Raw genomic sequence first — 24,369 nt, 5'->3', positions numbered from 1 at the left:
CCCCCCCCAAAAAAAACAAAAAACAAAAAAACAAAACAACAACTTTGTGACAAATTGCTGAAAAATATGTACGTTGACTTCCATTTACCTTGTGGTGCATTTTACTTGGAGCCAAAAGGAATTATTAAACGTGTATGTAAGTCAGCCAATAGCTATAGGTAATACCTCCTTTAACAAAAAGCAATACGCTTCCTTCAAGGTTTAAAATGCTTCTCATAAATCATTCACACAAGTCATAGTACAGTTTTCATTGGGTTTCATGAAGTCAGCTCATTTTCAGACACTGATTTTGCCAAGCAGTGTTTAAGGAGAGTGGCACACATTTTGGTCATTAAATAATGATGATTCTTAAAAAGTAAGGAATCAAAGATTGTCACTCTACAGCTATCATATTTCAGTTTGATAATAAATACTGATTAATTATGGCTTATTAGCAGTGTTAAAAGGATGGCTAAACGCTTGTTACATTGCAGAAGAAAGTTTCTGTATCGGCACTTAATTTAACCACATTGTGGCTGTGTGCCAGTATTACTCACTTAAACCAGAGGTTATTGCTGGCTGCAAGGTAGCCAGCATGAAAAAGCTGGTTTTCAGGTAACTGAAGGACAAATTTTGATTTGCTCAGGACTTGGACTCAAGTCAATCATTACACCAACAATTTATTCGTCAGTCTACCAGGGAACTGTTAAGCTGAATCAGGCTGCAGTCGAAAGCTCATTGAGATGCTCTGTAAAAAAGGATGAGGTGTACATACATACATACACACACACACACACACACACACACACACACACACACACACACACACACACATATACATACATATACATACATATACATACATACACACACACACACACACACACACACACACACACACACATATATATATATATATATATATATATATATATATATATATATATATATATATATATATATATATATATATATATATATATACACTCACCGGCCACTTTATTAGGCACACCCGTCCAACTGCTCATTAACGCAAATTTCTAATCAGCCAATCACATGGCAGCAACTCAATGCATTTAGGCATGTAGACATGGTCAAGGCGATCTGCTGCAGTTCAAACCGAGCATCAGAATGGGGAGGAAAGGTGATTTAAGTGACTTTGAACGTGGCATGGTTGTTGGTGCCAGACGGGCTGGTCTGAGTATTTCAGAAACTGCTGATCTACTGGGATTTTCACGCACAACCATCTCTAGGGTTTACAGAGAATGGTCCGAAAAAGAGAAAATATCCAGTGAGCGGCAGTTCTGTGGGCGAAAATGCCTTGTTGATGCCAGAGGTCAGAGGAGAATGGCCAGACTGGTTCGAGCTGATAGAAAGGCAACAGTAACTCAAATAACCACTCATTACAACCGAGGTATGCAGAGGAGCATCTCTGAACGCACAACACGTCGAACCTTGAGGCAGATGGGCTACAGCAACAGAAGACCACACCGGGGGCCACTCATGTCAGCTAAGAACAGGAAACTGAGGCTACAATTCGCACAGGCTCACCAAAATTGGACAATAGAAGATTGGAAAAACGTTGCCTGGTCTGATGGGTCTCGATTTCTGCTGCGACATTCGGATGGTAGGGTCAGAATTTGGCGTCAACAACATGAAAGCATGGATCCATCCTGCCTTGTATCAACGGTTCAGGCTGGTGGTGGTGGTGTAATGGTGTGGGGGATATTTTCTTGGCACACTTTGGGCCCCTTAGTACCAATTGAGCATCGTGTCAACGCCACAGCCTACCTGAGTATTGTTGCTGACCATGTCCATCCCTTTATGACCACAGCGTGCTATCATGTCAATATGGACCAAACTCTCTGAGGAATGTTTCCAGTACCTTGTTGAATCTATGCCACGAAGGATTAAGGCAGTTCTGATGGCAAAAGGGGGTCCAACCCGGTACTAGCAAGGTGTACCTAATAAAGTGGCCAGTGAGTATATATATATAAATAAACACAACAAAGCCTAAATTAAATGTTTATGGTCCAGAAATTGTTCCAGACATTGTGAGGCTGATCAATGATCAAATGGACCAAGAGGAGACATTTTGCTGGAATTGCACACTAGCTGTGCAAGTTCAAATCCAGAATTTATTAGGTCACATAAATTTTAGATGTATTCACAAATACTGTTGGACAGTTTGACTTCCAGCTTTCATAACATATCCATATTCATTAGATACCAAAAAGCTCTATCTTAAGAAGGAAGTTAAACACTGTCAGGTGATTCCCACTTTAAAATGAGAACCAAAATGAAGGGCTAAGCACAATGTCAACTTGCACACTCACCACTCTTCCTTTGAAAAATTTAATCTATTTTCTTTCAGATTTAAAAAAAACACTATTATTGTAAACAAAGCTTTTAAAGTCACAAATTTCATGCCCCCCCCCCCACAAAAACAAGCGTAAAATTGACTAATACTGCTAAAATAAGGGCAAAAACCCATAACCTTATGAAAACCCATAACCTTACTCAGATAAGTTATTTGAGGCCCCATGGCTTGAAAGTTAGCATATCTTCTGCCAGAGTGTTGTGCACACAATCCCAATTATAATGTGACCTATATTCTAGTTTTACAGCAACCAGTTTGTTTGTAGCAGTTTAGCAAGAGAACTAGGGAGGACAGAGCTTATCTGGCCATGGACAAGAGCCAGTTGGGCCTGTAGCCAGGTGCTGTCTCTCCCCATCTCCCTGCTGTAACTCATGGTGTTAAGAATCCACAGTGAGGAACATGATAAACAGCAGCCCCAGGAGGGTGAAGGGAGGAGAGGTAGAGGGAGGATGAGGAGGTGTGGCAGGAGGATGAGGAGCAGGCAGAGGATGAGAAGGGCATGTATTATGTTCGGAGGCCACACAAGATGGACCCCTTCTCGTAAATTCTGACACGAGAGAAAAAAAACAAAAAGCAAAAACAAATTTGCGGGCTTTGCTAACTGCTCTTTATTTTAGCTGATATTTTTCTTTATTTCTGCTTATGGAGAGTGGAGGCAAAGGGCAGAGAGTGAGGGCAGCAAGGTTGTGCTTTGTGGATGAGAGAGAGGGAAACTTGAGTCCCGGTGGAGCCAGCCTCTCGCTGCTGCAGGGGAGAAAATAAACACTCCCCCACCGGTTTATTTACACAAGGGGTTAAGTCAAACTTTGATTTCATATTGATGTGCCGGTGTTGGTATCCTCCTCCCCTCCTCTCTTTCACCTCCCTCGCTCCCCCTTCTCCTTTGCTTGCCTTCTGTCATATATGATGACTCCTGCTTTGTCACCCTCTGACAGCAGAGTCCTAAGGGGCTTAGTGAAAATAATCAAACATGGTAGAGGAGCAAGGGTTGGCCACAAGATCTGACAGCATGGTGGTGGCCTGTTAAAAGACTTCATACAGCATACAGTAGGGAGGTCTGCCCAGACCCTGAAACTCCTCTGCGCTCACTCTGCACAACTAAGACTAAAGATAAGATAAGGCTAAGGAGACAGAGTGAAGACAGGATGAAGACATTTCTGCCTTTTATTCAAACCAGAAATTCACACACAGATAAACAATCCTTCTTTCTTGGTAGACCAGAATTTTAAATCAGAGGCATGGTGGAACTGACAGAACTCTGGAGTTATAGCCAATGAAGTGACTGTGGGTAGATTCTAACTGAAATGCTGTGTTTATATCAAGGTCAATATGACCAAGTTCTCCTCTGGGGAAGCTGAAAGGAAAGGGGGGGGGTGAGAGAGAGAGAGAGAGAGAGAGAGAGAGAGAGAGAGAGAGAGAGAGAGAGAGAGAGAGAGAGAGAGAGAGAGAGAGAGAGAGAGAGAGAGAGAGAGAGAGAGAGAGAGAGAGTGAGTGAGTATGTGCTGACCTGGTGTCTTCGGAGTGGACAGCATCTCTACTCTTGGGTCTTGGCTCTGGAAGTCATGCACCTGGTGGCATCCTGACGCTCATAAAGCTCTGTGGCCAGAGCCAATGTCAACAGAGGCCTGCGGTAAATGGCTCTCCCTTGCGCTGGTACTAATTGGTACAAAATCTCCCTCAAACTGGCTTAGAAACAGATCCAAGGGTTCTTACACCATGCCAAGTCAAACGAGCCTGCCTCTCCCTTTCCATCTCTGTGCCCCTACAAACAACCTTTTCCCATTTGTCTTGTGACATCTTCCCTATATGTTATGTGTTTCCTTATATTTCTCCACTCCACCCAATTCTATGTCTTCCAAGCCTATAAAATGGCCACTTTGGCATGAGTTGACATTATTCCTTCAGTTGTCAACATTTTCATCAATACTGAACCACTAGTATCCATGAGATCTGTATTTAAAAAAAGGATGCAGGAGCAATATGGTGAGAACTTAGTGTCCTCACCTCTTGCCTTGTATGTTCTCTCTGTTGGATCAGCTCTCTGACTTGCTCAGTTAGACTCCTCTTGATACTCTCGTAGGAGCTTAAAGACTCCTCACAATGAGAATGTAACTGCTGCAGCTCGACCTGCAGCCCAGCCACTGTATTCTAAAACAGATTAAAAAAAGATATGTTAAAATGTAATGTGTGGTGCTCTTCCATATTTGCCATGTAATGATGAACAGGATTCAAGAGATTAAAAGCCTCATATTGAACACCCTTACCTTGTCCTGCTCCTGTCGACTGAGGGCCTCTCTCCGCAGACGGTCCATCTCAATGCCTGCTTTGGCCAGGTCCTGCTGCAGCACAGCCAGCCTCTCTGTTATGGCAGCCTTCTCTGCCTCTTTCTGAGACAGTGCCTGGGAGTGACCAGTCACACATGTCAAGGGTCACATCTAGTACTATTTCACAAAGATTGATTTGCCATTTGGATTTAAAATTCTGAGATTAGTTTAGTTATTCAAGTCAACACTGTTAACCAAATGAATACCACACCAGTATATTGCTCATGGGTACTTTGAAAAAGCATGCAGTTTTTATTAGATATACTGGCTGTTGTGGGGATTGAACTAGTGACTTGTGAATTGTTGGCTAGGGCTAAAACCTCTCTAACCGCCTGGCTATCCTGTAACACTCTCTATTGTAAACTTCATAAACTGAAAAAAAAATTCTTTGAAAAAAAAATCACAATTCTACAGAGGCCACTCCACACACACCTGCTGCTTCTGACTCTCAGCCTGAAAGAGGTTTTGGTTACAGTCCTGCTGCAGCCTGGACAGCTCCTCCTGCACCTGCTGCAGCTCCGCCTGGCTGTGCACACGCTGCTCCTCATATTGTCTGCGCAGCTGCTCCTCCGCCTGCTCCCTCTGCATCTTCAGTTCCGCATAGTGCTGTTCCTGTCAACTCGAGATTAATACATCCATGTGTCAACCACAGGGCAACCGCACATGCACACATATCCAGATACATGCACATATTATATTCACCAAGACAATATATATGATGAAGCATAGATGCACAAATCATGTATCTTTATTTTTGCAATGTTCTCTTGTTGTATTATCTTTGATAAACTTCATCTTGTTGCTGAAATAACCCACTTTTCTCACAGGACTTGAGGAAGTTCTCTATACAGAAATGTATTTCGGTATACAAGCCCTTGCATTTATGTAAAGCCTTTCTTGCACACACATATTTGCTCATGCACTGGTGTTGAATTAGACGAGTGGTTCTCAATCCAGGTCTAAAACCTCCCTGATTGGAGGCTGGAACAACAGGTAAAAATAACTGACTACCTAGAAGAATAGAATTCAGCAGTACTGATGTACTGGAGGACTCGACTGAGAACCACTGAGTTAGAAGATAAATTGCACCTTGTCTTTGCGTTCAGCCTCTATCTGTTCTCTGTGCACTTGTTCTCTGTTGTTGAGGGTGAGCTGGGCATTCCTCTCCACCTGGGCCAGCTTGTCCTCCAAATTACTCCGCTCTTGTGCTGCTCGTGCCACCTGCTGTTCAGCATCTGCGCGCATCCGATGAGTGTCGCCTTGACATACACACAGACACACACACACCCAGCCAAAACAAAATAAGTCACTGGATGGAAACACACTGTTGAGACATACGGGCTGTTTCACTTAGTAAGATGCTACTGTATTTGGATTTTTTTTTTTAATCTGTAATGAACATCCATTCATTTTACACAACTTCTTTATCGTGGAAAATGTTAGTTCAGCACTGCCAATCTGTCTGGCTGGCTTGGCCCTGGACAGCTGAGAGTAGCTTCAGTGACCCCTCAGTCCAGCTGTTACAGAGCTCACAGCTGAAATACGTATCTCCAGTGGGTTGCTGGAGAGGCCTAACAGTCAGGGGTGATTGGCACGGGAGAACAGCTAAGGCTCGAGGGGTGAGGGTGGGGGGTGTTGAGGACTGGTCAGGGTCTACGCACGTATCAAGGCCTCATTAGTTAGGAGCAGGCTGCGCCTCTCCTCCTCTAGCCGGGAGTGCTCCCTCTCCAGAGAAGAGGCAAGCTCCTGGCTCTCGAACAGAGCAGTCTCCAGAGACTCCTTCTCCATCCTGGAACATAGTGGTAAAATGGTTGGAGCTCTGAAAAACAAGACCTTTGAAACCCTAGGTGCACAAGGTCATAAAATCCAATGATCCTTGGTTGGCATACCTTCCAAATAAAACCATATTCCTTAAAGACTCTAGTTATGTGGAGGAACATTATATTTACTCAGGAAAATATGCTCAGAGACTTCATTAATACCTTAAATACAAACTGCCAGCTGGTTTGACAAATACAAACACTCATACAGTATGCACACATATGATTGCAAGTAAGTGTGTGCGCACTCACAGACCTGAGAACAGCCAGCTCCTGGTTGAGTCCCCAGGCCTTGCGCTCAACAGAGGTCAGCTGGACATCCAGAGCAGACTTGTACTTGGCCAGCTCCTCTTTGTCATGGATGGCTCTCTGCAGAGCTGTGGTCTGTGTGTCCAGCTCCTTCCTGCATGCACACAGCTGCTCTGACACTGCCTGCATTTGCCTGTTGGCCTAGAGAGCAACACACAGAACAATTTAAAAATGACACCCGTAGCGACTGACTTACATGTTAATGTGTTTTCATACAGTGACATTCAGCTGCTTTTCTGTCTGTCTGTCTTTTCTTCTTTCTTTCTTTCTTTCTTTCTTTCTTTCTTTCTTTCTTTTATTAATTTCACTTCAATAACAGTATTACAAACTGCATCAGGCAACCTTCTACTTTTGTATTTATATGAGTGCAATTCAGTTTGGTCAATGACACCTGGTAAATATTATATGATTGTAATGTACATATTCAGTTGTTAAAGAAGCACAGTATAGACTAATCTGAACCAAACTTTGGCACCTGATGGTACAAAAAATTAGTAAAATCCAAATATAACCTTCTATTAAATAAAGTAATATGTTGGATAATACTGAGATGAGCATTAGGATGGGAACAATATTCATAGGGAAACCTTTACATGAAAATAAAATATGTAAGTTTGAAGCAGTGGAATCTGTACTGTATAAATGACAAATATGCATGATTAAAACCATTGATTTCTCAAGTCACTGGACGTCCCCTGGTAATAGAGGTCCTATGTGATAAAGGCTTAATAGATATAAATCATCTACCTACATGCATAGAACATCCTCTTATGCAACAACATAACATGAGGCACTGACATTCAAAAGGTTTATTCTGCTGGTTTAAATTAAGCCAAATATGGCTCCACTCTAAAACAGCATAGCTGTTTACTATAACCTGTCAACTCTCAGGATGGCCCAATATTTCCCTGTAATTCTAGAGCTGTTTCTGCTGCATCTTAAAGGCAATTTCCTGACATAGTATCACACATTCACCAAAGGCAGGGTCTGACTCAGTTTGTAATGGGCCCCATTCAACTTCTAATATTTCAGTACAATAGCAGTGTTTGAAAAGCAATAATCACAGCAATTTGATTTTGAGAATGAAATAACAAAATATTAGCACAGGGTGTCTTTTAGCCTCTCCTTAGGTAAATATAAAGTGGATGCATTACCCCAGTGTTATGGATGTGAATAGCTCTCAATGCAGGGATGAAACATGAGCTTAGTTCAATGAAGGCCACACCAAGGTGTGTTTCTTAGAACGCTGATTTATTTTTAAAGGTAAGTAATCTAAAACTGTTTAGAAGGGATATGTCATATTGTTTAGGACAGTAAAGTTATAGCAGACAGCAACATGGATATTCATTGCAGTCAGAACAGATAATAAAACAGAAAAGAATTCCTTCCATTCTTTAGGAGATGAAACAGAGGTTATAGATTTGGCTTAAGTGGAGCAAGCGTACTGTAGGTGTTAATTTATTGGTTCTCTCAATCATCCTCTTCTGGTGAGATATTTTATGTCTGTTATATCTATTTATCCTTTGCAGCTTATATTTGTACATGAGACTCTCCCCTGCTTCTCATGTCCCTAGTTACCAATAAAACACAGAAGGGCCAAAACTCCCCCACCACATGCCATTTGAGGGGAAGGTGTTGAGTACTGTGGCAGATGTATTCAATATCTTTGATTAGTTTTAATGTGAAAACGAGGCCCATAAACCTGTTGAAAGCTGTTAATAACTCGCAACAGGATTCTCCTGGGTGGGAGGTGCAGGGAGGTGCGGGCCATGGAGAGGCCGTGGTGGCCTGGGGTCCCTGACCTGTGCATGCTGCTCCAGGGCCTGGGTGTTCTCCTTCTGCAGCAGACTCAGCTCTGCCTCTTGCCTCTGATGGACCTCCTGGATGTGGCCCAGGGAGTTCTCCAGGGCCCGTTTCTCAGATGTCAGATTCATCACGTCCTGCTGCAGCCTCGCCATCTCCTCCTTGGTTGCTCTCTGGTCCAGCTCTGCCTCTCGTCTGTGTTCGGCAAGCTCTGCCTTCTCCCCCTCTGTCTGGAAGTAAAAATGCCTAACCCTGGATGTTTTGCTTTTGGCAAAATTATCTGGTTGTATCTCAAGGTAACAAACTGTCCATCTCTCATCAACATAACACAGCACTTACCCGTAGCAGAATACGGTTGAGCTCCACCTTGTCATTAGCTAAGCCTTCACTCAGGGCAGCCATTTTGGCGAGAGAGTCTCTTAAGGTAGCCTCCTGGCTCTGTAATTTGGTTAGGACTAACTCTTGCTCTGCACTCTGGGTCTCCTTCTGCGGAAATGGTTTACAGCTATCTGGAGAGCATTTAATACTATATATAGAACAGACTACCTGGTGCGATATACAGCAGTTTACCTTGTTGAGAGCCAGAGAAAGGCTGGCCTTGTCATCCTCCAACACCTCCTTCTGCAAGGTGACTTGACTTAGAGCCTCCTTCATTATCACAAGCTCCCTGTGCAACTCAGAATGTTTTCCTTCAAGCTGCTCTAGACTCCTCTCACTAAAACACACAATGAATCATATGCACATGCACACACATGAACACACACACACATACACATAAAATATTTATACAAACATACTTCCTTAACAGTAATCTATCTCCACTTTAAAAGATGGAGAAATCTAAGAGCCAAAGGCCAGAACTCTACAGAGTTACTCTTTTAGCTGGATTGCATGTCCTGCCCTCATTCTCAGCTAATCAAATTTTTGTAGCAAAAGGAAAACCCCAGGAGGAGAGAGAGAGAGAGAGAGAGAGAGAGAGAGGAGAGAGAGAGAGAGAGAGAGAGAGAGAGAGAGAGAGAGAGAGAGAGAGAGAGAGAGAGAGAGAGAGAGAGAGAGAGAGAGAGAGAGGGAGGGAGGGAGGGAGGGAAGAGAGAGAGAAGACTACTCTTCTGCATGAGCGTAGTAATGCAATGTAAATCATTTACATTTTCATCCAAATGTCATCCGGGTGCAGTGGCGGCCGACAAATGGCATGTGTTACTGATCTGAAGTCTAAACAAGACAGAGCTTGAAAATAAGGGCAGATGACAGGATGTGCTTTGTGTAACGGTCATTCTCCCTACTCGTGCTGTACCCTCTCTGGGCCTCTGCTCGCTGGCATGCCAGCTGCCTCTCCAGATCCTCCCTCTGCTGCCTCAGGAGGTCCCTCTGTCTCTGGAGCTCCAGTGACGAGCCCTTCAGCACCTCCAGCTCCGCGTGCTGGGAGTCCACCTCCTGCTGTAGTCCTGCCAGCAGCTTCTCCAGGCTGTCCTTCTCACTGTGAAAAAGAGAGAGAGAGCGAAAGAGAGACAGACAGACAGACAGACAGACAGACAGACAGACAGACAGACAGACAGACAGACAGACAGACAGACAGACAGACAGAGAGAATTGCCAACAGATTGTCTTTATGCATGCCCAACAATCCAGGTAAGAAAATCAAAGAAGGTTGAATCAGTTCATACGAACAGAATGCAATGCTACGTGATTCTACAATAATGATGACGATAATCAACAAATTCACCATCACTGCCATCGTCATAATGACTGCCACCATCATCGCATTGCACTCTACCACAAAATCCCCACTTACAGGGCATTTTTCAGGAGAAAAAAATAATTAAAAAAATACGGTATCAAATAACAATACAAAGTAACATCACTTGGAGAGTGCAAACCTCCAACGAGGCTGAGCGGTTCATCCAAATAACATCCAACACATTTCTCATTTCTTTTTTATGGGGAAAGTTCTCACAGGAAAAAAGAGGTTTCATGTCTCAAATAGTATACAGAATTTCACTATCAAAAATTTAGAAATCAATTATTCCTCTGTCCAAGGTCTATCTGCTCACAAATTCTTATGAGAATCCTTGCTTCTATTTTTGAGATATTTTGCAGAAAGATTGACCAATAGACAGAGGGAAAAAACAAAATGTATTTGACAGAGATTAACGGGATAGTTCAGTTTTTATAACACAATAATTTGACTTATTAGTAGTGGTGTCAATGCAGGGACATAAGTTCATGCAGTGAGTGTAGTGTCCAGAGATCTGGCAGCAAGTTCATAGTAAACATCCATCCATCCATTATCCGAACCGCTTATCCTGCTCTCAGGGTCGCGGGGATGCTGGAGCCTATCCAGTAGTCATTGGGCGGCAGGCAGGGAGACACCCTGGACAGACCGCCAGGCCATCACACAGGGCCAACATACACACACCCACACACACACATTCATACCTAGGGACAATTCAGTACAGCCGATTCACCGGACCTAAATGTCTTTGGACTGTGGGAAGAAACAGGAACCCCCAGAGGAAACCCATGCAGACATGGGGAGAACATGCAAACTCCACACAGAAGACAACCCAGAACAACCCCCAAGGTTGGACTACCCCGGGACTCGAACCCAGGACCTTCTTGCTGTGAGGCGACCATACTAACCACTGCGCCACTGTGCCGCCCGCAAAAAACAGGTTTTATATTTATATATATATAATGTTATCAGCTGCTAACATTAGCAGCTGATGAGTGCGCGACACATGAAACAAACTTGTACTGCTATGTATTAAACATTTTTTTTCCTTCATGTGTATTCATATATATATACAAAACATTTTAAGTGATAACACAAAAAAGTGTTAAACATCCAAAACAGAAAGCAACACTTTTCATGTATTTCTGACGCATAATTCTCCACACAGAGCAACACTGCATCTTGCGACTATTTTGTTTGTGGAAGAACGCACTTAAGCCTCTTTACATATCACGGTATCTATCAGTGGTACGATATCTAAACACGCTCCAGTGTATAGTGATACACCTGCATTTTTCAACAACAATGTCAGTCTGTAAGGAGAAACAGTATCGGTAATGCGAGACAAGACGATTATTCTGTTGTGGATGGTTGAAACCTTCTTTTCTTTTAGCATGTTGTGTTATTGCTTAAAATAAGCCAGCCACTGAGGATGCACAAGCCAGTGCATTCTTAGTTCCAGTTCCAAGCCCGAATAAATGGGGATGGTTGCGTGAGGAAGGGCATCGGCATAAAATCTTTGCCAAATCAAATATGTGTATCATGAATCAGAGTTCCATACCGGATCAGTCGAGGCCCGGGTTACCAACGACCACCACTGGTACTGTTGGCCAGAAAGCTTAAAATGGCTTTGTTAGATGGTCCTGTTTGCTGCCCTTGCATTTTTTCTCTGACAAGACGCCTACTCACTGTGATCAGAAGCCAGATCTCTGATTACAGGACTCACTGAACAGGCTAATGTCCATGTATCAATACAGCTACATGTAAAGAACTCATACCACCCTGTGTCAAAACAACCTAACAAACACTTTAAAAAGGGAAACTTAACATAAAAAAAAGAAAAGGTATGAGTCACAACTATATGAAAGTGGCTTACACACTCTTGAGGCCCAGGTGGATAGGTCCTGATCACCTTTGTAAGAAAAATATCCCAAGCACATAATTCAACTGCATCAAGGCTCTGGGACATCGGTAGAACCACAGTATGTGTGCTGATTTACTACCTGGACAAGAGCTCAAGTGAAGAGCAGCATCTGTTGTTGTCTTGGCGGCTTTCCTCCAGGTTTTTTTGAACCTCCTGGATTTCCCAGGTCAACTCCTGCATCCTCTGTTCTAGCTCTCTCCTCTCAGTCTCCCTCTGTTGCAGGTGATCACGCAGTGTGTCCACTTGCTCCAAGGTGGCATCCAGGTGGCCTCGCAGGTCCTGTGGTGTTTGTGTGTGTGTTGGTGTGTGTTGGGTTGGGGGGTGTTGGGTTTAAGATACGGGGGACAACGTCATTAGAACCTGTTTAATATTCCATTAGTTCTAAGAGATTGTCTCCATTTTCTCACACACATTTAAATAGAGCTGTGTTGTATGTTTTCTCTAGTGAAAAAAAAAAGGACGAGAAAATGCACTAGGGAAGCCTTGTCTCTTTATTTGGACCTGTGTTTGTTTCTGGTGCTTGGTGAGGGCATTCTGTACTGCCATCAGGGTGCTGTCCCTCTGAAGAGACTGGCCACGGAGAGATGAGGAGGACGTCACACCCTCAGAGCCACTCCTGTCACCCTCACCACCAACCAACTGGACGGGGCGGGGGGGGGGGGGTAGAGTGAATGAGAATATCACCAAAAAGAAAAAAAAAAGCCTGGATTTTCTCATATGCCAACCACAAGCTACAATGTAATTCCATGCTTTGCTCTGACCTGAGTGATATGGCATAAGATTTGTTTCAGTGCTTGGATCTCTGCGTGGAGGGCATCCATCTCTACTTCATCCTTCTTTCTGCTCGTCTCCTGCACAGGAAACCACTGAGGTCAGATAAGCACACAGTAGAACACCCCAGACATTCACCAGACTGTGTCCCCCCAGACAAGGAAGTTGTGGAGTTTATCAAGACAAGGGTCCAGACTGCAGTCCCCAATTCCACCCCCTTAACTACCCCTGCTCACAACTTCCACCACCCCATGCTTCCCAAGGTCGCACCATCCTGTCCAGACAGACTGATCTGTATGGCAGTGAGACTTGCATCCTTCTCGCTGCTCTGGCTCCGGAGGTGCTTCACCATATCTGTCAGCTCCTGGATCCTGAATATAATAATAATAATAATAATAATAATAATAATAATAATAATAACAAACTTTCTTTATATAGCACTTTCTTAAGAATGTTACAAAGTGCTTTACAAAAGAAATAAAACCAGACAAGGCAAAAATGAGAATAAGACCAAAGGACATGAGCACAGAGGAGGTAAAAACATAAATGAAAAATAATAAATAGGAATAAAAGTAAAAACAGTATAAATAAATAAAAACAAATATCAAAAATTTCCAAAAGCTTTCACAAAGAGAAGTTTTAAGAAGAGATTTAAAAGAGGCTAGAGACTTAGTGTGTCTGAGTTCAGTAGGCAGAGTTCCATAGTGCGGGGGCTCTAACAGCAAAAGCCCGATCACCCTTTCTGACAAACCATGACCTGGGAATAACCAGCAGGGCTCCATCTGCGGATCTTAATAGTTGAGAGGGCATATACCAGGACAATAAATCAGAGATGTATTTAGGAGCAAGACTGTTTAAGGTCTTAAAAGTGAGCAATTACATTTTAAAATCAATTTGAAATCTAATAGGGTGCCAGTGTAGGGATTCAAGGACAAGGGTGATGTGATCACTCCTCTTTGTCACGGTAATGAGTCGAGCAGCGGCACTGGAGACAGTGGCAAGAGCCCTAGCTGATACCCGAGTGAAGTGCGTTGCAATCAAGCCAAGAATAAATAAAAGCACGTACAACTTTTTGTAGATCAGCAATTGATAAAAATTACCTAATTCTGGCAAATTACCCTGAGCTGGAAGAAACATGACTGAACAATATTTTTGACTTGATTATCAAAACAGAGATTAGCATTGAATATTGCCCCTAGATTTCTAGCAGCCTGCTTAATACTATTTGACAGACCATCAAGATTAGTACCAAAAGGACTGATCGAATTTGGGGGACTGAACAAAATGACCTCAGACTTATCATCATTAAATTTAATAACATTTTGGGACATCCAGGATTTAATATCAGAGAGGCAAGTCTTGAGATTTGCTAGGCTGATAGGATCTGTGGGTTTTAGTTGCATATATATCTGAGTGTCATCAGCATTAAAATAGTAAAACACATCATGATTTTGAATAACCTGGCCAAGAGGTGGCATGTATATAAAAACAGAAGGGGGGACAAGAACTGAGCCATCAAGGAAGTAGAGTTATCCAGAACAACAAAAAAGTTCTGTTGGAGTGGTAGGAGCGTAATAAACTAAGAGCCGAGCCCTTGATGCCTATACAAGTCTCCAAGTTATGTAAGAGGATACTGTGATGGATTGTGTCAAAGGCAGCACTTAAGTCTAAAAGAACTAAAATCGAACAGTCACCTCTCTCTGCAGTAGGTCATTGACAAGAGCTGTCTCGGGATGATGAAATGCCCCAAAACCAGACTGGAAACTGTTAAAAACACTATTAGCACTCATAAAAGATATCAGTTGTGATAAAATTACTTTCTTCAGAACCTTAGATAGAAAAGACAATTTGGAGATTGGTCTGTAGTTACTTAAGGACAGGGGATCCAAATTGGGTTTCTTTGGTAATGGGGGAACAATGGCATGCTTAAAACTTTCTGGAAAAGAATCAGAAGCCAGAGAATTACTGAAAATTTGCAGAATAACAGGGCTAAAAGTGGAAAATACCTCGTTGAGCAGGTTAGTGGGGATGATGTCTAAGATGCAGGAGGAGTTCATATGAGAGATTACTCTCTAACACTGAAATTGTAATTGGTTGAAACTGGGTAAAAGAAAATGAATTTACATGGGGAACGGAAAGAGTGCAAGGATCAGACTGGATTTGGGACCTTATTTACAAAATTAGCAAGTAATTCTTCAGACAGCTCAACATCGGGTTCAGAAAAATAAGTGGAGGGACCATTAATAAAGAATCAGTTACCCTAAAGAGAAATTTAGGATTGTTGTTATTTCAAGGTATCAATTCAGAGAAGTAAGCCAATCGTGTATCCTTAACTGCTTTCTGGTAAATTAACATTTGGTTTTTAAGGGTCTTATGTGCTATTTTGAACTTGTTGACCTTTCATTGTCATTCAGATTTTCTACAGAGTCTTTTAAGGGCTTAAGTGTGATTGTAACCTGTGGAAGTTATTTGATTTTTGTTGCCTAGTTTTAAGCGGTGCAATTTGGTCAAGGATGCACAGGCAAGGATGATGAATTAAAAGCATCACAGAATTTAACTGCAGAACCATTGTTGAGAGTGTGAGAGCATATTGTAAGGTAGAGACTAGGAATATAGAGCTATAGTGGAACTTTAAAAACAACATCTTTTTATGGTCAGTTACAAGCATATCCACCAGATTAAGGCACTCGAGAGAGAAACCAGATCAGAGTACAAGTTCTAAGATGTGACCATTGGAATGTGTGGTCTCTAAAAGATTGAATGATATTAAAAGGCTCTATAAGATCTAAAAAATGTGAGGTGAGGGAATGGTAAGCAGAACATACACGAATATTAAAATAAACAAGAATAAGCATCCTGTCATATTTAGGCATGACAATGGATAAAAGCTCAGAAAACTCTCTAACTGAATTAGGGGACTTATAAATTAAGATGCAGAGAAAAGGGGGAGGGCCAATGATTAAGAAACTTAAAACCACAAAGGAGATAAAATTACCAAAAGTAACAACATGGCTTTTAAGTCCTAATTTATAAAATAAAAGGTAGGCCACCCTTCTTCCAGAGGGCCTGGGAATATGAAAATATGCAAAATCAGGGGGCCTAGCCTCAATCAGGGGAACAGTGTTAACTGGGGACAATCATGTCTCAGTAGTCTTAAAAAGGTCCAGCTCATTAGAAACAATAAATTCATTAATGATAAAGGACTTTTTACCAAGAGGTCTCACATTCAAGAGGTCTCTTGAATGTGAGACCTAAATTAATTCAAGATTCAAGAATTTTATTGTCATTGTGCAAGCATAACAAAAATGCAGTTGTGTCAACCTCAAATGGTGCATACAAACAATAAATAAGACAGGAAAGAGATAAGAAATATAAAATATCAGCAATAAAAAGTAGAGTCTAAACAATACAAGTACAAAATATAAGCAGTATAAAGTATAAATTGCAATACAGTTAATGATAAGATACAATTTATGAGGTGCAAAAAACATCATTATCAAAAAAGCAGTAAAGGTGCAGTGGACAGATATGAAGTGGCTTAAAGTGAAATGTGAGTAAATATTGCAAATATTGCACATGCCTAATGGTGGCAGCACATCAGTCTCATCAGCCTGAGATGTCTGAGTTCATTAGTGCCACAGCTTTTGGAAATAAGCTGTTTTTTCAGCCTAGTTATGTGTGTGCAGATTGCTCTGAAGCGCCTACCTGATGGGAGGAGCTGAAACAGATGGTGTCCAGGGTGTGTAATGTCTTTTATGATGTTCTTAGCCCTCCTCACACAGTGAGTGCTGTGAAGGTGTTCTAGTGATGGCAGCTCAATGCCAACAATGTCTTGTGTCAGTTTTGGTGCAGCTGCTGTACCAGGCTGCGTCATGCAGTTTGTTAGGATGCTCTCTGTGCTCCTAAACCTCCTTAGAAAATAAAGGGATTGTTGTGCCTTACCCACCACTGCTGAGGTGTTGTCAGCCCAAGAGAGGTCCTCTGTGATGGTGACTCCCAGGAACCTGAAGCTGGGGATTCTCCACAGCCTCTGTGTTGATGTGGAGAGGAATGTGTGTGATCTTCTTGGAGGTCCTTAAGTCGATGATAATCTCCTTGGTTTTTTTGGTGTTTAAGACCAGGTTGTTGTTAGCAAGTCCTGAGGACCAGTCTGCGATGCTGGAAGTCGGCACGCCCCGGTCCCCGCCTTTGCCTGCCACCAGCCTGCATTGCACCCTACCCCAATGCTCGTCCCCATGGGGTGATGGGTCCACAGGGTGGTGGCTCCATGTTGTTTTTTCGGGCTGGGCCCAACTGAGCCCCATGGGCCAAGGCCCGGCCACCAGATGCTCGCCGACGAGCTCCCTTCCCAGGTCTGGCTCCAGCGGGGGACCCTGGTTTCCCTTTTCTGGGTGAGATGCTGTGACTCTGCTGTTGTAAATTCATTGGGTTTCTTGGGAATCGCTCTTAGTCTGGCCCCTCCATCAATTTGCCTTGGGAGACCCTCCCAGGAGCTATTGCCACAGAATAATCTCCGCCAAGTCAAGTCAAGTCAATTTTATTTGTATAGCCCAATATCACAAATTCCAAATTCTACCAAGGTTGTCCCTTGTCTCCGATTCTGTTTGTGATATTCATAGACACAATCTCAAGGCGCAGTCAAGGCGAGGAGTGTGTCCATTTTGGGAACCTCAGAGGAAACCTCAGAATTACATCTCTGCTCTTCGCAGATGATGTGGTTAGGGTGCTTGTTTCGGGGGGTGGGGGACTGGGGGAAATAGCGTGATCCACCCACGTGGTACATCCCTTTGGTGAAACTCCTCACTGTCAGGTGAAAAGAAGCGGCTGGCGATGCCACATGTATCGGAGGAGGCATGTGGTAGTCTGCAGCCCTTCCTGGATCGGCAGAAGGAGTGGGGTAGCAACAGGGAAGGCTCGGAAGAGTGGGTTAATTGGCTGGATACAACTGGGGAGAAAAAGGGCGAAAAAATCCACACACAAAAAAAAAAACAATGCATAAAGGAGGGGGCTCAGCACCAGTACTCATGATAAGGGTGGGGGATGTGTGCTTGCCCAGTCTTACGGTCTGGGGGTGGTTGATGAGGAAGTCCAGTATCCAATTGCATATGGAGGGAGTTAGCCCTAGTTTATGGTGTTTGTCAACCAGCTTGTTTGGTGTAATGGTGTTAAACGTAGAGCTGTAATCAACAAAGAGCATCCTGGCGTAGATGTTAGGTCTTTCCAGGTGAGAGAGGGCTGAATTGAGTGCCACACAGATGGCGTCCTCAGTCGATCTGGTTACCACAGGTTTTTTTGGGAACAAGCATGATGGTGCTGGATTTGAGGCATGCAGGGACTATGCATAAAGATAGAGAGAGACTGAAAATGTGTGTGAATACCTCTGCTAACTGGTCAGCACAAGCTTGGAGTACCTGCCCTTGTACACCATCAGGTCTCACTGCTTTCTGTGTGTTGATGTTGCAGAGGGTCTGCCGCACCTTGGGAGTGTGCAGAACAAGGGTCTGTGGGTCTCCCAATCTTATGAATCCATATAATTTTTGTTATCCTGTTTTTTTTTTTAACATGGTGATGCTGGTCGCGTGGCTTGGGTCCTGGGCTGTTCCAGTGGCGTCTGGACACTGCTTGGCATCCTGCGCATCATATTCTTCATAAATTTTATAATTCCATTATAATTCTGTTGCCTCTTTCAATGTTGTATTCTGTAAATTGTGTAAACACAAAATCCATTGCACGTTGTCTGTCTTGGGAATGAGAGCCCTCCTCTGTTGCTCTCCTTGAGGTTTCTTCCTATTTGTTCTCCCTGTTAAAGGGTTTTTTTTAGGGAGTGGATCCTTATCCGGAGCAAGGGTCTAAGGACAGGATGTTGTGTTGCTGTAAAGCCCCTTGAGGCAAATTTGTAATTTGTGATATCGGGCTATACAAATAAAATTGACTTGACTTGACTTGACTTGACCTGACTTGACTGGAGGTTGGTTATTGTCTTTGACTCTCCAAGAAAATAAGTTGTTAAGTTCCACTTCTAGGTTGGCAGTGTTATTGACTGATGTATGCTGTGTGTTATGTTTCCTTTTGTAATCTGTGCCTTGCCACATCCGCCATGGGTTGGAGTTCCTGTTGAAGGTCTCCCTTATTCATAGTTTGTATTTGTATTTTGCAGATCTGATACCTCTCTTAAGATTTGCTCTGGTGACGTCATAGGCTGATGTGTCTCCTGAAATAAATGCCGTGTCTCTTGCCCTGAGCAGCCATTTGACTTCACTGGTTTTTCATTTGGGTACACTTGGATCTTTTTGCTAACAGTGACATGGTCCATACAGTAGTTAATGTATGGCAGTACAGATGAAGTGTACCCCTCCTAGTCTGTCTGACGGGCAAATATATTCCATTCTGTGAGTTCAAAACAGTCCTGGAGTCGAGAAATGACTGCAAGAAACAAAGAGAGGTGGTCTGACTGTCCAAGGTGAGGGAGGGGTATGACCCTATAAGCATCCTTTATGTTAGTATAGACATGATCTAAGATGTCTGTCCCCCTGGTTGTGCATTTGACATGTTGGTAGAATCTGGGAAGAACATTTCTGAGGTTTGTTTAGTTCAAGTCCCCAGCAATGATGAAAACTCTTATTGGGGTGTGTGTTCTGTTGTTTACTCATGGCATTATGCATGGGTCCAAGCGCTAGCTTAGCATTAGCCTGTGGTGGTATGTATACTGTTGTGGAGTTAGAAAACAACGAGACAGGAGACATGAGAGTAGACGTAGTCGAGGTAGTTTACTAGCTCCAACTTAGCATGTCATACATTCGACAACGACACTGAACTGACTGTGAACCGGAAGCGGAAGTGCATTATTTGACCCCTCGCCTCTTCCCTTAAAGGTACACCGTCCTCTTAGGTGAATGTCTCTCGATATATAGATGTGGGTCACCACACAGGCCCCCCCAGAATTCACCTACACAAAACAATGCAAAACAGCAAAAGTGCAAGTCATGAACATAAAAATAGACTCTACAACAGAACAGTCAATGACATAGTGCAAAGTCACGGGGAAAACAGGTGACGAGTCGGGGGGCAGACCCTGCGGCCATAATGGCTGCGCTTCACAGGAGGGGAAACAGATGGGGCCGAAACCCGGGCCATAGGCGGGGCCGAAGCAGGAACAGAGGCAGGTGCCGGGGCCGACCTAGGAGGGCGCCCCCGCCGCGGGGGTAGGGCCAATTGCATTGGCTCCCCAATGTCCAAGTGAGCGGGCTTGAGACGGTCTATAGCGACCCGCTCCGGCCTGCCCCCCATGTCCACCACAAAGTTCTTATCCCCCGCCTCCAGGACGCGGAAGGGCCTGTCGTATGGGGGCTGCAGCGGGGACCGATGGCTGTCGTGCCTAATGAAGACGTACCTCGCCGATGGCAGATCCTTGGGGACGTAGGACCGGGGGAGGCAGTGTTGAGACATCGGAACGGGAGCGAAGGCACCGGCAGCGCTCCGGGACGCACTGAGGTGAGAGGCGGCCGACCAGGGAGCCGTAGCATCCGGAAGAAACTCCCCTGGAACCCGCAGGGGTTGGCCATACACCAGCTCAGCGGAGGAGGTCTGGAGGTCTTCCTTTGGGGCTGAACGCAGGCCGAGCATGACCCACGGGAGCCGGTCCATCCAGTTGCAGCCAGTGAGGCTTGCCCGCAGAGCGGCTTTCATGTCCCGATGGAACCGCTCACAAAGTCCGTTGCTCTGCGGGTTGTACGCTGTAGTGCGGTGGATCTTCACCCCCAGGTGCTCAGCGACCGCCGTCCAGAGCTCCGAGGTAAACTGGGAGCCCCGGTCACTCGTGATGTCACCAGGCGTGCCGAAACGGGCCACCCAGCAGCCGATGAACGCCTGTGCTACTTCTGCTGCCGTCGTGGAGGACAAGGGAATAGCCTCTGGCCACCTGGTGGCCCTGTCCACAATAGTGAGGAGGAACGTATAACCACGGGAGGGGGGCAGGGGACCCACCAGGTCAACATTGACGTGGTCAAACTGCCTCTCTGGAACCACAAACGGCGCCAAAGGGGCCTTGGTATGGCGGTGCACCTTGGCGCGTTGGCACGCCACACACGAGCCGGCCCAGGCTCTAACATGCTCGACCACGCTCACAAGCTTGGTCGAGGCCTTCACTCCCGGGTGGGAAAGGCCGTGGACGGTGTCGAAAACTCGGCGCCGCCAGGAAGTAAGCACCAGGGGGCGCGGTTGACCGGTGGAGATGTCACAGAGGAGGGTGGTGTTGGCCGCGTCGAACGTCACGTCCTCCAGCCGTAGCGCCGTAGGGGTCGACCGGTAGTCTTGAACGGTCGCGTCCTTGGCTTGGTCCGCTGCCATAGCGGCGTAGTCGAGTCCCAAGTGAATGGCGTTAACAACCGCCCGTGAAAGACAGTCGGCGACGAAGTTATCCTTGCCCGACACCTGTTGTATGTCCGTGGTAAACTCGGAAACCGCCGCGAGATGGCGCTGCTGACACCCAGACCACGGTTCTGAGGTTTTGGCCATACAGAACGTCAGCGGTTTGTGGTCCACGAAAGCGGTGAACTGTCGGCCCTCCAATAGGAACCTAAAGTGTCTGGTTGCGAGGAAGAGACCCAGTAGTTCCCTATCAAAGGTGCTGTATTTGCGCTCGCTCTCACGGAGTTGTTTACTGAAGAACGCCAACGGCTGCCAGCCCCCCCCCCCACCCACTGCTCACACACGGCCCCCACGGCGTAGTCGGAGGCATCCGTTGTAAGGGCTATGGGGGCGGCAGGCGACGGGTGAGCTAGCAGCGCAGCGTTGGCCAGCGCGGTCTTGGCGGCCACAAAAGCCTCGTCCATCCCCAAAGACCAGTCCAGCTCGTCCTTAGACTTCTTACCCCGCAGGGCCTCATACAGGGGACGCATGATGTGGGCGGCACGGGGCAGGAAACGGTTATAAAAGTTCACCATGCCCAGGAATTCCTGCAGCGACTGTACAGTGCGGGGGCGGGGGAACATGGTGACAGCCTCAACCCTGGCAGGGAGGGGAACGGCCCCCTGTGGAGTGATGTGGTGCCCGAGGAAGGTGATGGACGACTCCCCGAACTGACACTTAGCTGGGTTGATGATGAGGCCGTGTTCGCTGAGCCTGTCGAACAGCTGTCTGAGGTGCGTCATGTGTTCCTCCGCCGACACGCTGGCCACGAGGATGTCGTCTAAGTACACAAACAAAAATGGCATGTCGCGGAGCACAGAATCCATAAGGCGCTGAAACGTCTGCGCCGCCCCTTTAAGGCCGAAAGGCATACGTAAAAACTCAAAGAGCCCAAAGGGTGTGATGACAGCCGTTTTTGGGACATCCAGTGGGTGGACCGGCACTTGGTGATACCCCCGCACTAAGTCGATTTTGGAATAGATGGCAGCGCCCGCCAGGTGGGTAGAGAAATCTTGTATGTGCGGTATGGGGTACCGGTCGGGGGTCGTGGCATTGTTTAGGTGACGGTAGTCCCCGCACGGGCGCCAACCCCCGTCGGCCTTAGTAACCATGTGAAGAGGGGAAGCCCATGGGCTGTCAGAACGGCGGACAATGCCGAGGCGCTCCATAGTCGAAAACTCCTCCCTGGCTATTGCGAGCTTGGCCGAGTCGATGCGTCGGGCCCGGGCATAAACTGGGGGGCCCACTGTGGTGATATGATGTTCCACGCCGTGCTTGGTCACCGCCGAGGAGAAGGTGGGTGTGGTGAGCTCGGGGAAATTTGCGAGCAGGCGTTGGTATGGATCCCCGGTGGAGAGTGTGTTAGCGAGGCACAGCGCTCCAGCCCCCCCAAGCGTGCAGGGGTATGACGCAAAAGAGACGGCATCAATCACGCGACAGTTTTTAACATCCACCAGCAGGTTGAAAGCACAGAGGAAATCCGCACCTAGGAGCGGGGTGGATACAGCAGCCATCACAAAGTCCCAGCCGAAACGTCGGCCGCCAAAACACACGTCCACATGTCTGATACCGTACGTCCGAATGGACGTGCCGTTGGCGGCGTCCATCTGGGGGCCGTGACTGTCGGTCATCATGTCCACAGCTTGTACTGGTAGTATGCTGCGTTGAGCGCCAGAGTCAACCAGCAGCCGCCGGCCCGACAAGGAGTCTCTGATGAACAACAGCTTGCAGTCACGGCCGGCGCCCATAGCCGTTAACGAGCGCCGGCCTTGGCGTTTCCCTGAACCCTGTAACTGCAGGGTTTGCGACACTGTTTTGCTTTTGCCCCAAACCTGGAATGGTAATAACAGAGCCCGTCGTCAGGTTGGCGGCGGGCTGTCACCGCAGCCGCGGTGTCCATATAGTCGTACACAGGTGGTGGTGGGGCGGTCTGGTGGGGTAGCAGGGCATGCACAAACTGTTGCCGGTTGGCCAGGAAAACCTTGTCTGCTTCAGCAGCCAGAGAACGGTAGTCCTTGGAGGCGGCGAGGAGAACTGGCCAGTGCTGTGCGTACAGGTGCGGTGAGCTGCCTCAGAAAAATGTGTTTGAAAAGAAAGGCCGGATCAGCCGATCCCAGCACAGACAGCATTTTTTCCATTAACCCAGACGGTTTGCCGTCGCCGAGGCCATTCAGGGACAGTAAACGGTCTGCCTTCTCCAGCTCCGACAGTTCAAATAGCTTCAGGAGGAATGTCTTTATAGCATTGTACTTGCCAGCAGCTGGCGGAGCTTCCAACAGTGTCATTGCTCGCGCCGTTGTCGATGCGTCTAACACCGCCACTACGTGGAAGTACTGCGTTGCATCCTGCGTTATCCCTCTCAGCTGGAACTGGGCTTCCACATGTTGAAACCACGGCCGTGGATTATGCTGCCAAAAGTCGGGTAGCTTCACAGTAGCGGTGTAAATGCTAGCGTTAGCAATAGCCATGTTGTTAGCACCGGCGTCGTCGTTGTCAGACATACTCGTATTAGTAGTTCGATCACGTCGGGGTCACCAATGTGGAGTTAGAAAACAACGAGACAGGAGACGTGAGAGTAGACGTAGTCGAGGTAGTTTACTAGCTCCAACTTAGCATGTCATACATTCGACAACGACACTGAACTGACTGTGAACCGGAAGCGGAAGTGCATTATTTGACCCCTCGCCTCTTCCCTTAAAGGTACACCGTCCTCTTAGGTGAATGTCTCTCGATATATAGATGTGGGTCACCACACTGTCATGACAACAACTGTATAGTCCCTGGGTAAGTGAAACAGTCAGCACTTAAACATTTCAACATTCTAGGTCCAGAGAGCAGAATGTATCGATTGTGGTCATGTTCGTGCACCATGTTTCATTTGTGTAAACACAAAGTCCACTGCCTGATTTCTTACCAGACTC

The 24,369-nt window shown here is 45.7% G+C and overlaps 1 protein-coding gene across 1 annotated transcript in view; it reads right to left on the bottom strand.

Annotated features, from left to right (window-relative positions):
• Positions 1 to 24,369, bottom strand: part of crocc2 (ciliary rootlet coiled-coil, rootletin family member 2) — a 69,292-nt gene that overhangs the window by 19,710 nt on the left and 25,213 nt on the right. The window contains 15 exon segments of the mRNA XM_056276807.1: positions 4,364 to 4,507; positions 4,624 to 4,758; positions 5,116 to 5,295; positions 5,773 to 5,942; positions 6,345 to 6,472; positions 6,760 to 6,953; positions 8,615 to 8,845; positions 8,955 to 9,101; positions 9,186 to 9,330; positions 9,910 to 10,092; positions 12,351 to 12,550; positions 12,773 to 12,910; positions 13,033 to 13,122; positions 13,313 to 13,327; positions 13,329 to 13,413. Coding sequence (XP_056132782.1) covers positions 4,364 to 4,507; positions 4,624 to 4,758; positions 5,116 to 5,295; positions 5,773 to 5,942; positions 6,345 to 6,472; positions 6,760 to 6,953; positions 8,615 to 8,845; positions 8,955 to 9,101; positions 9,186 to 9,330; positions 9,910 to 10,092; positions 12,351 to 12,550; positions 12,773 to 12,910; positions 13,033 to 13,122; positions 13,313 to 13,327; positions 13,329 to 13,413 — 2,185 coding nt within the window.

Source organism: Lampris incognitus, chromosome 3 (assembly GCF_029633865.1).
Source record: "Lampris incognitus isolate fLamInc1 chromosome 3, fLamInc1.hap2, whole genome shotgun sequence".
Classification (NCBI taxonomy): domain Eukaryota; kingdom Metazoa; phylum Chordata; class Actinopteri; order Lampriformes; family Lampridae; genus Lampris; species Lampris incognitus.
The sequence above is the reverse complement of the archived record's forward strand: the minus strand, read 5'-3'. Positions and strand labels throughout refer to the sequence as shown.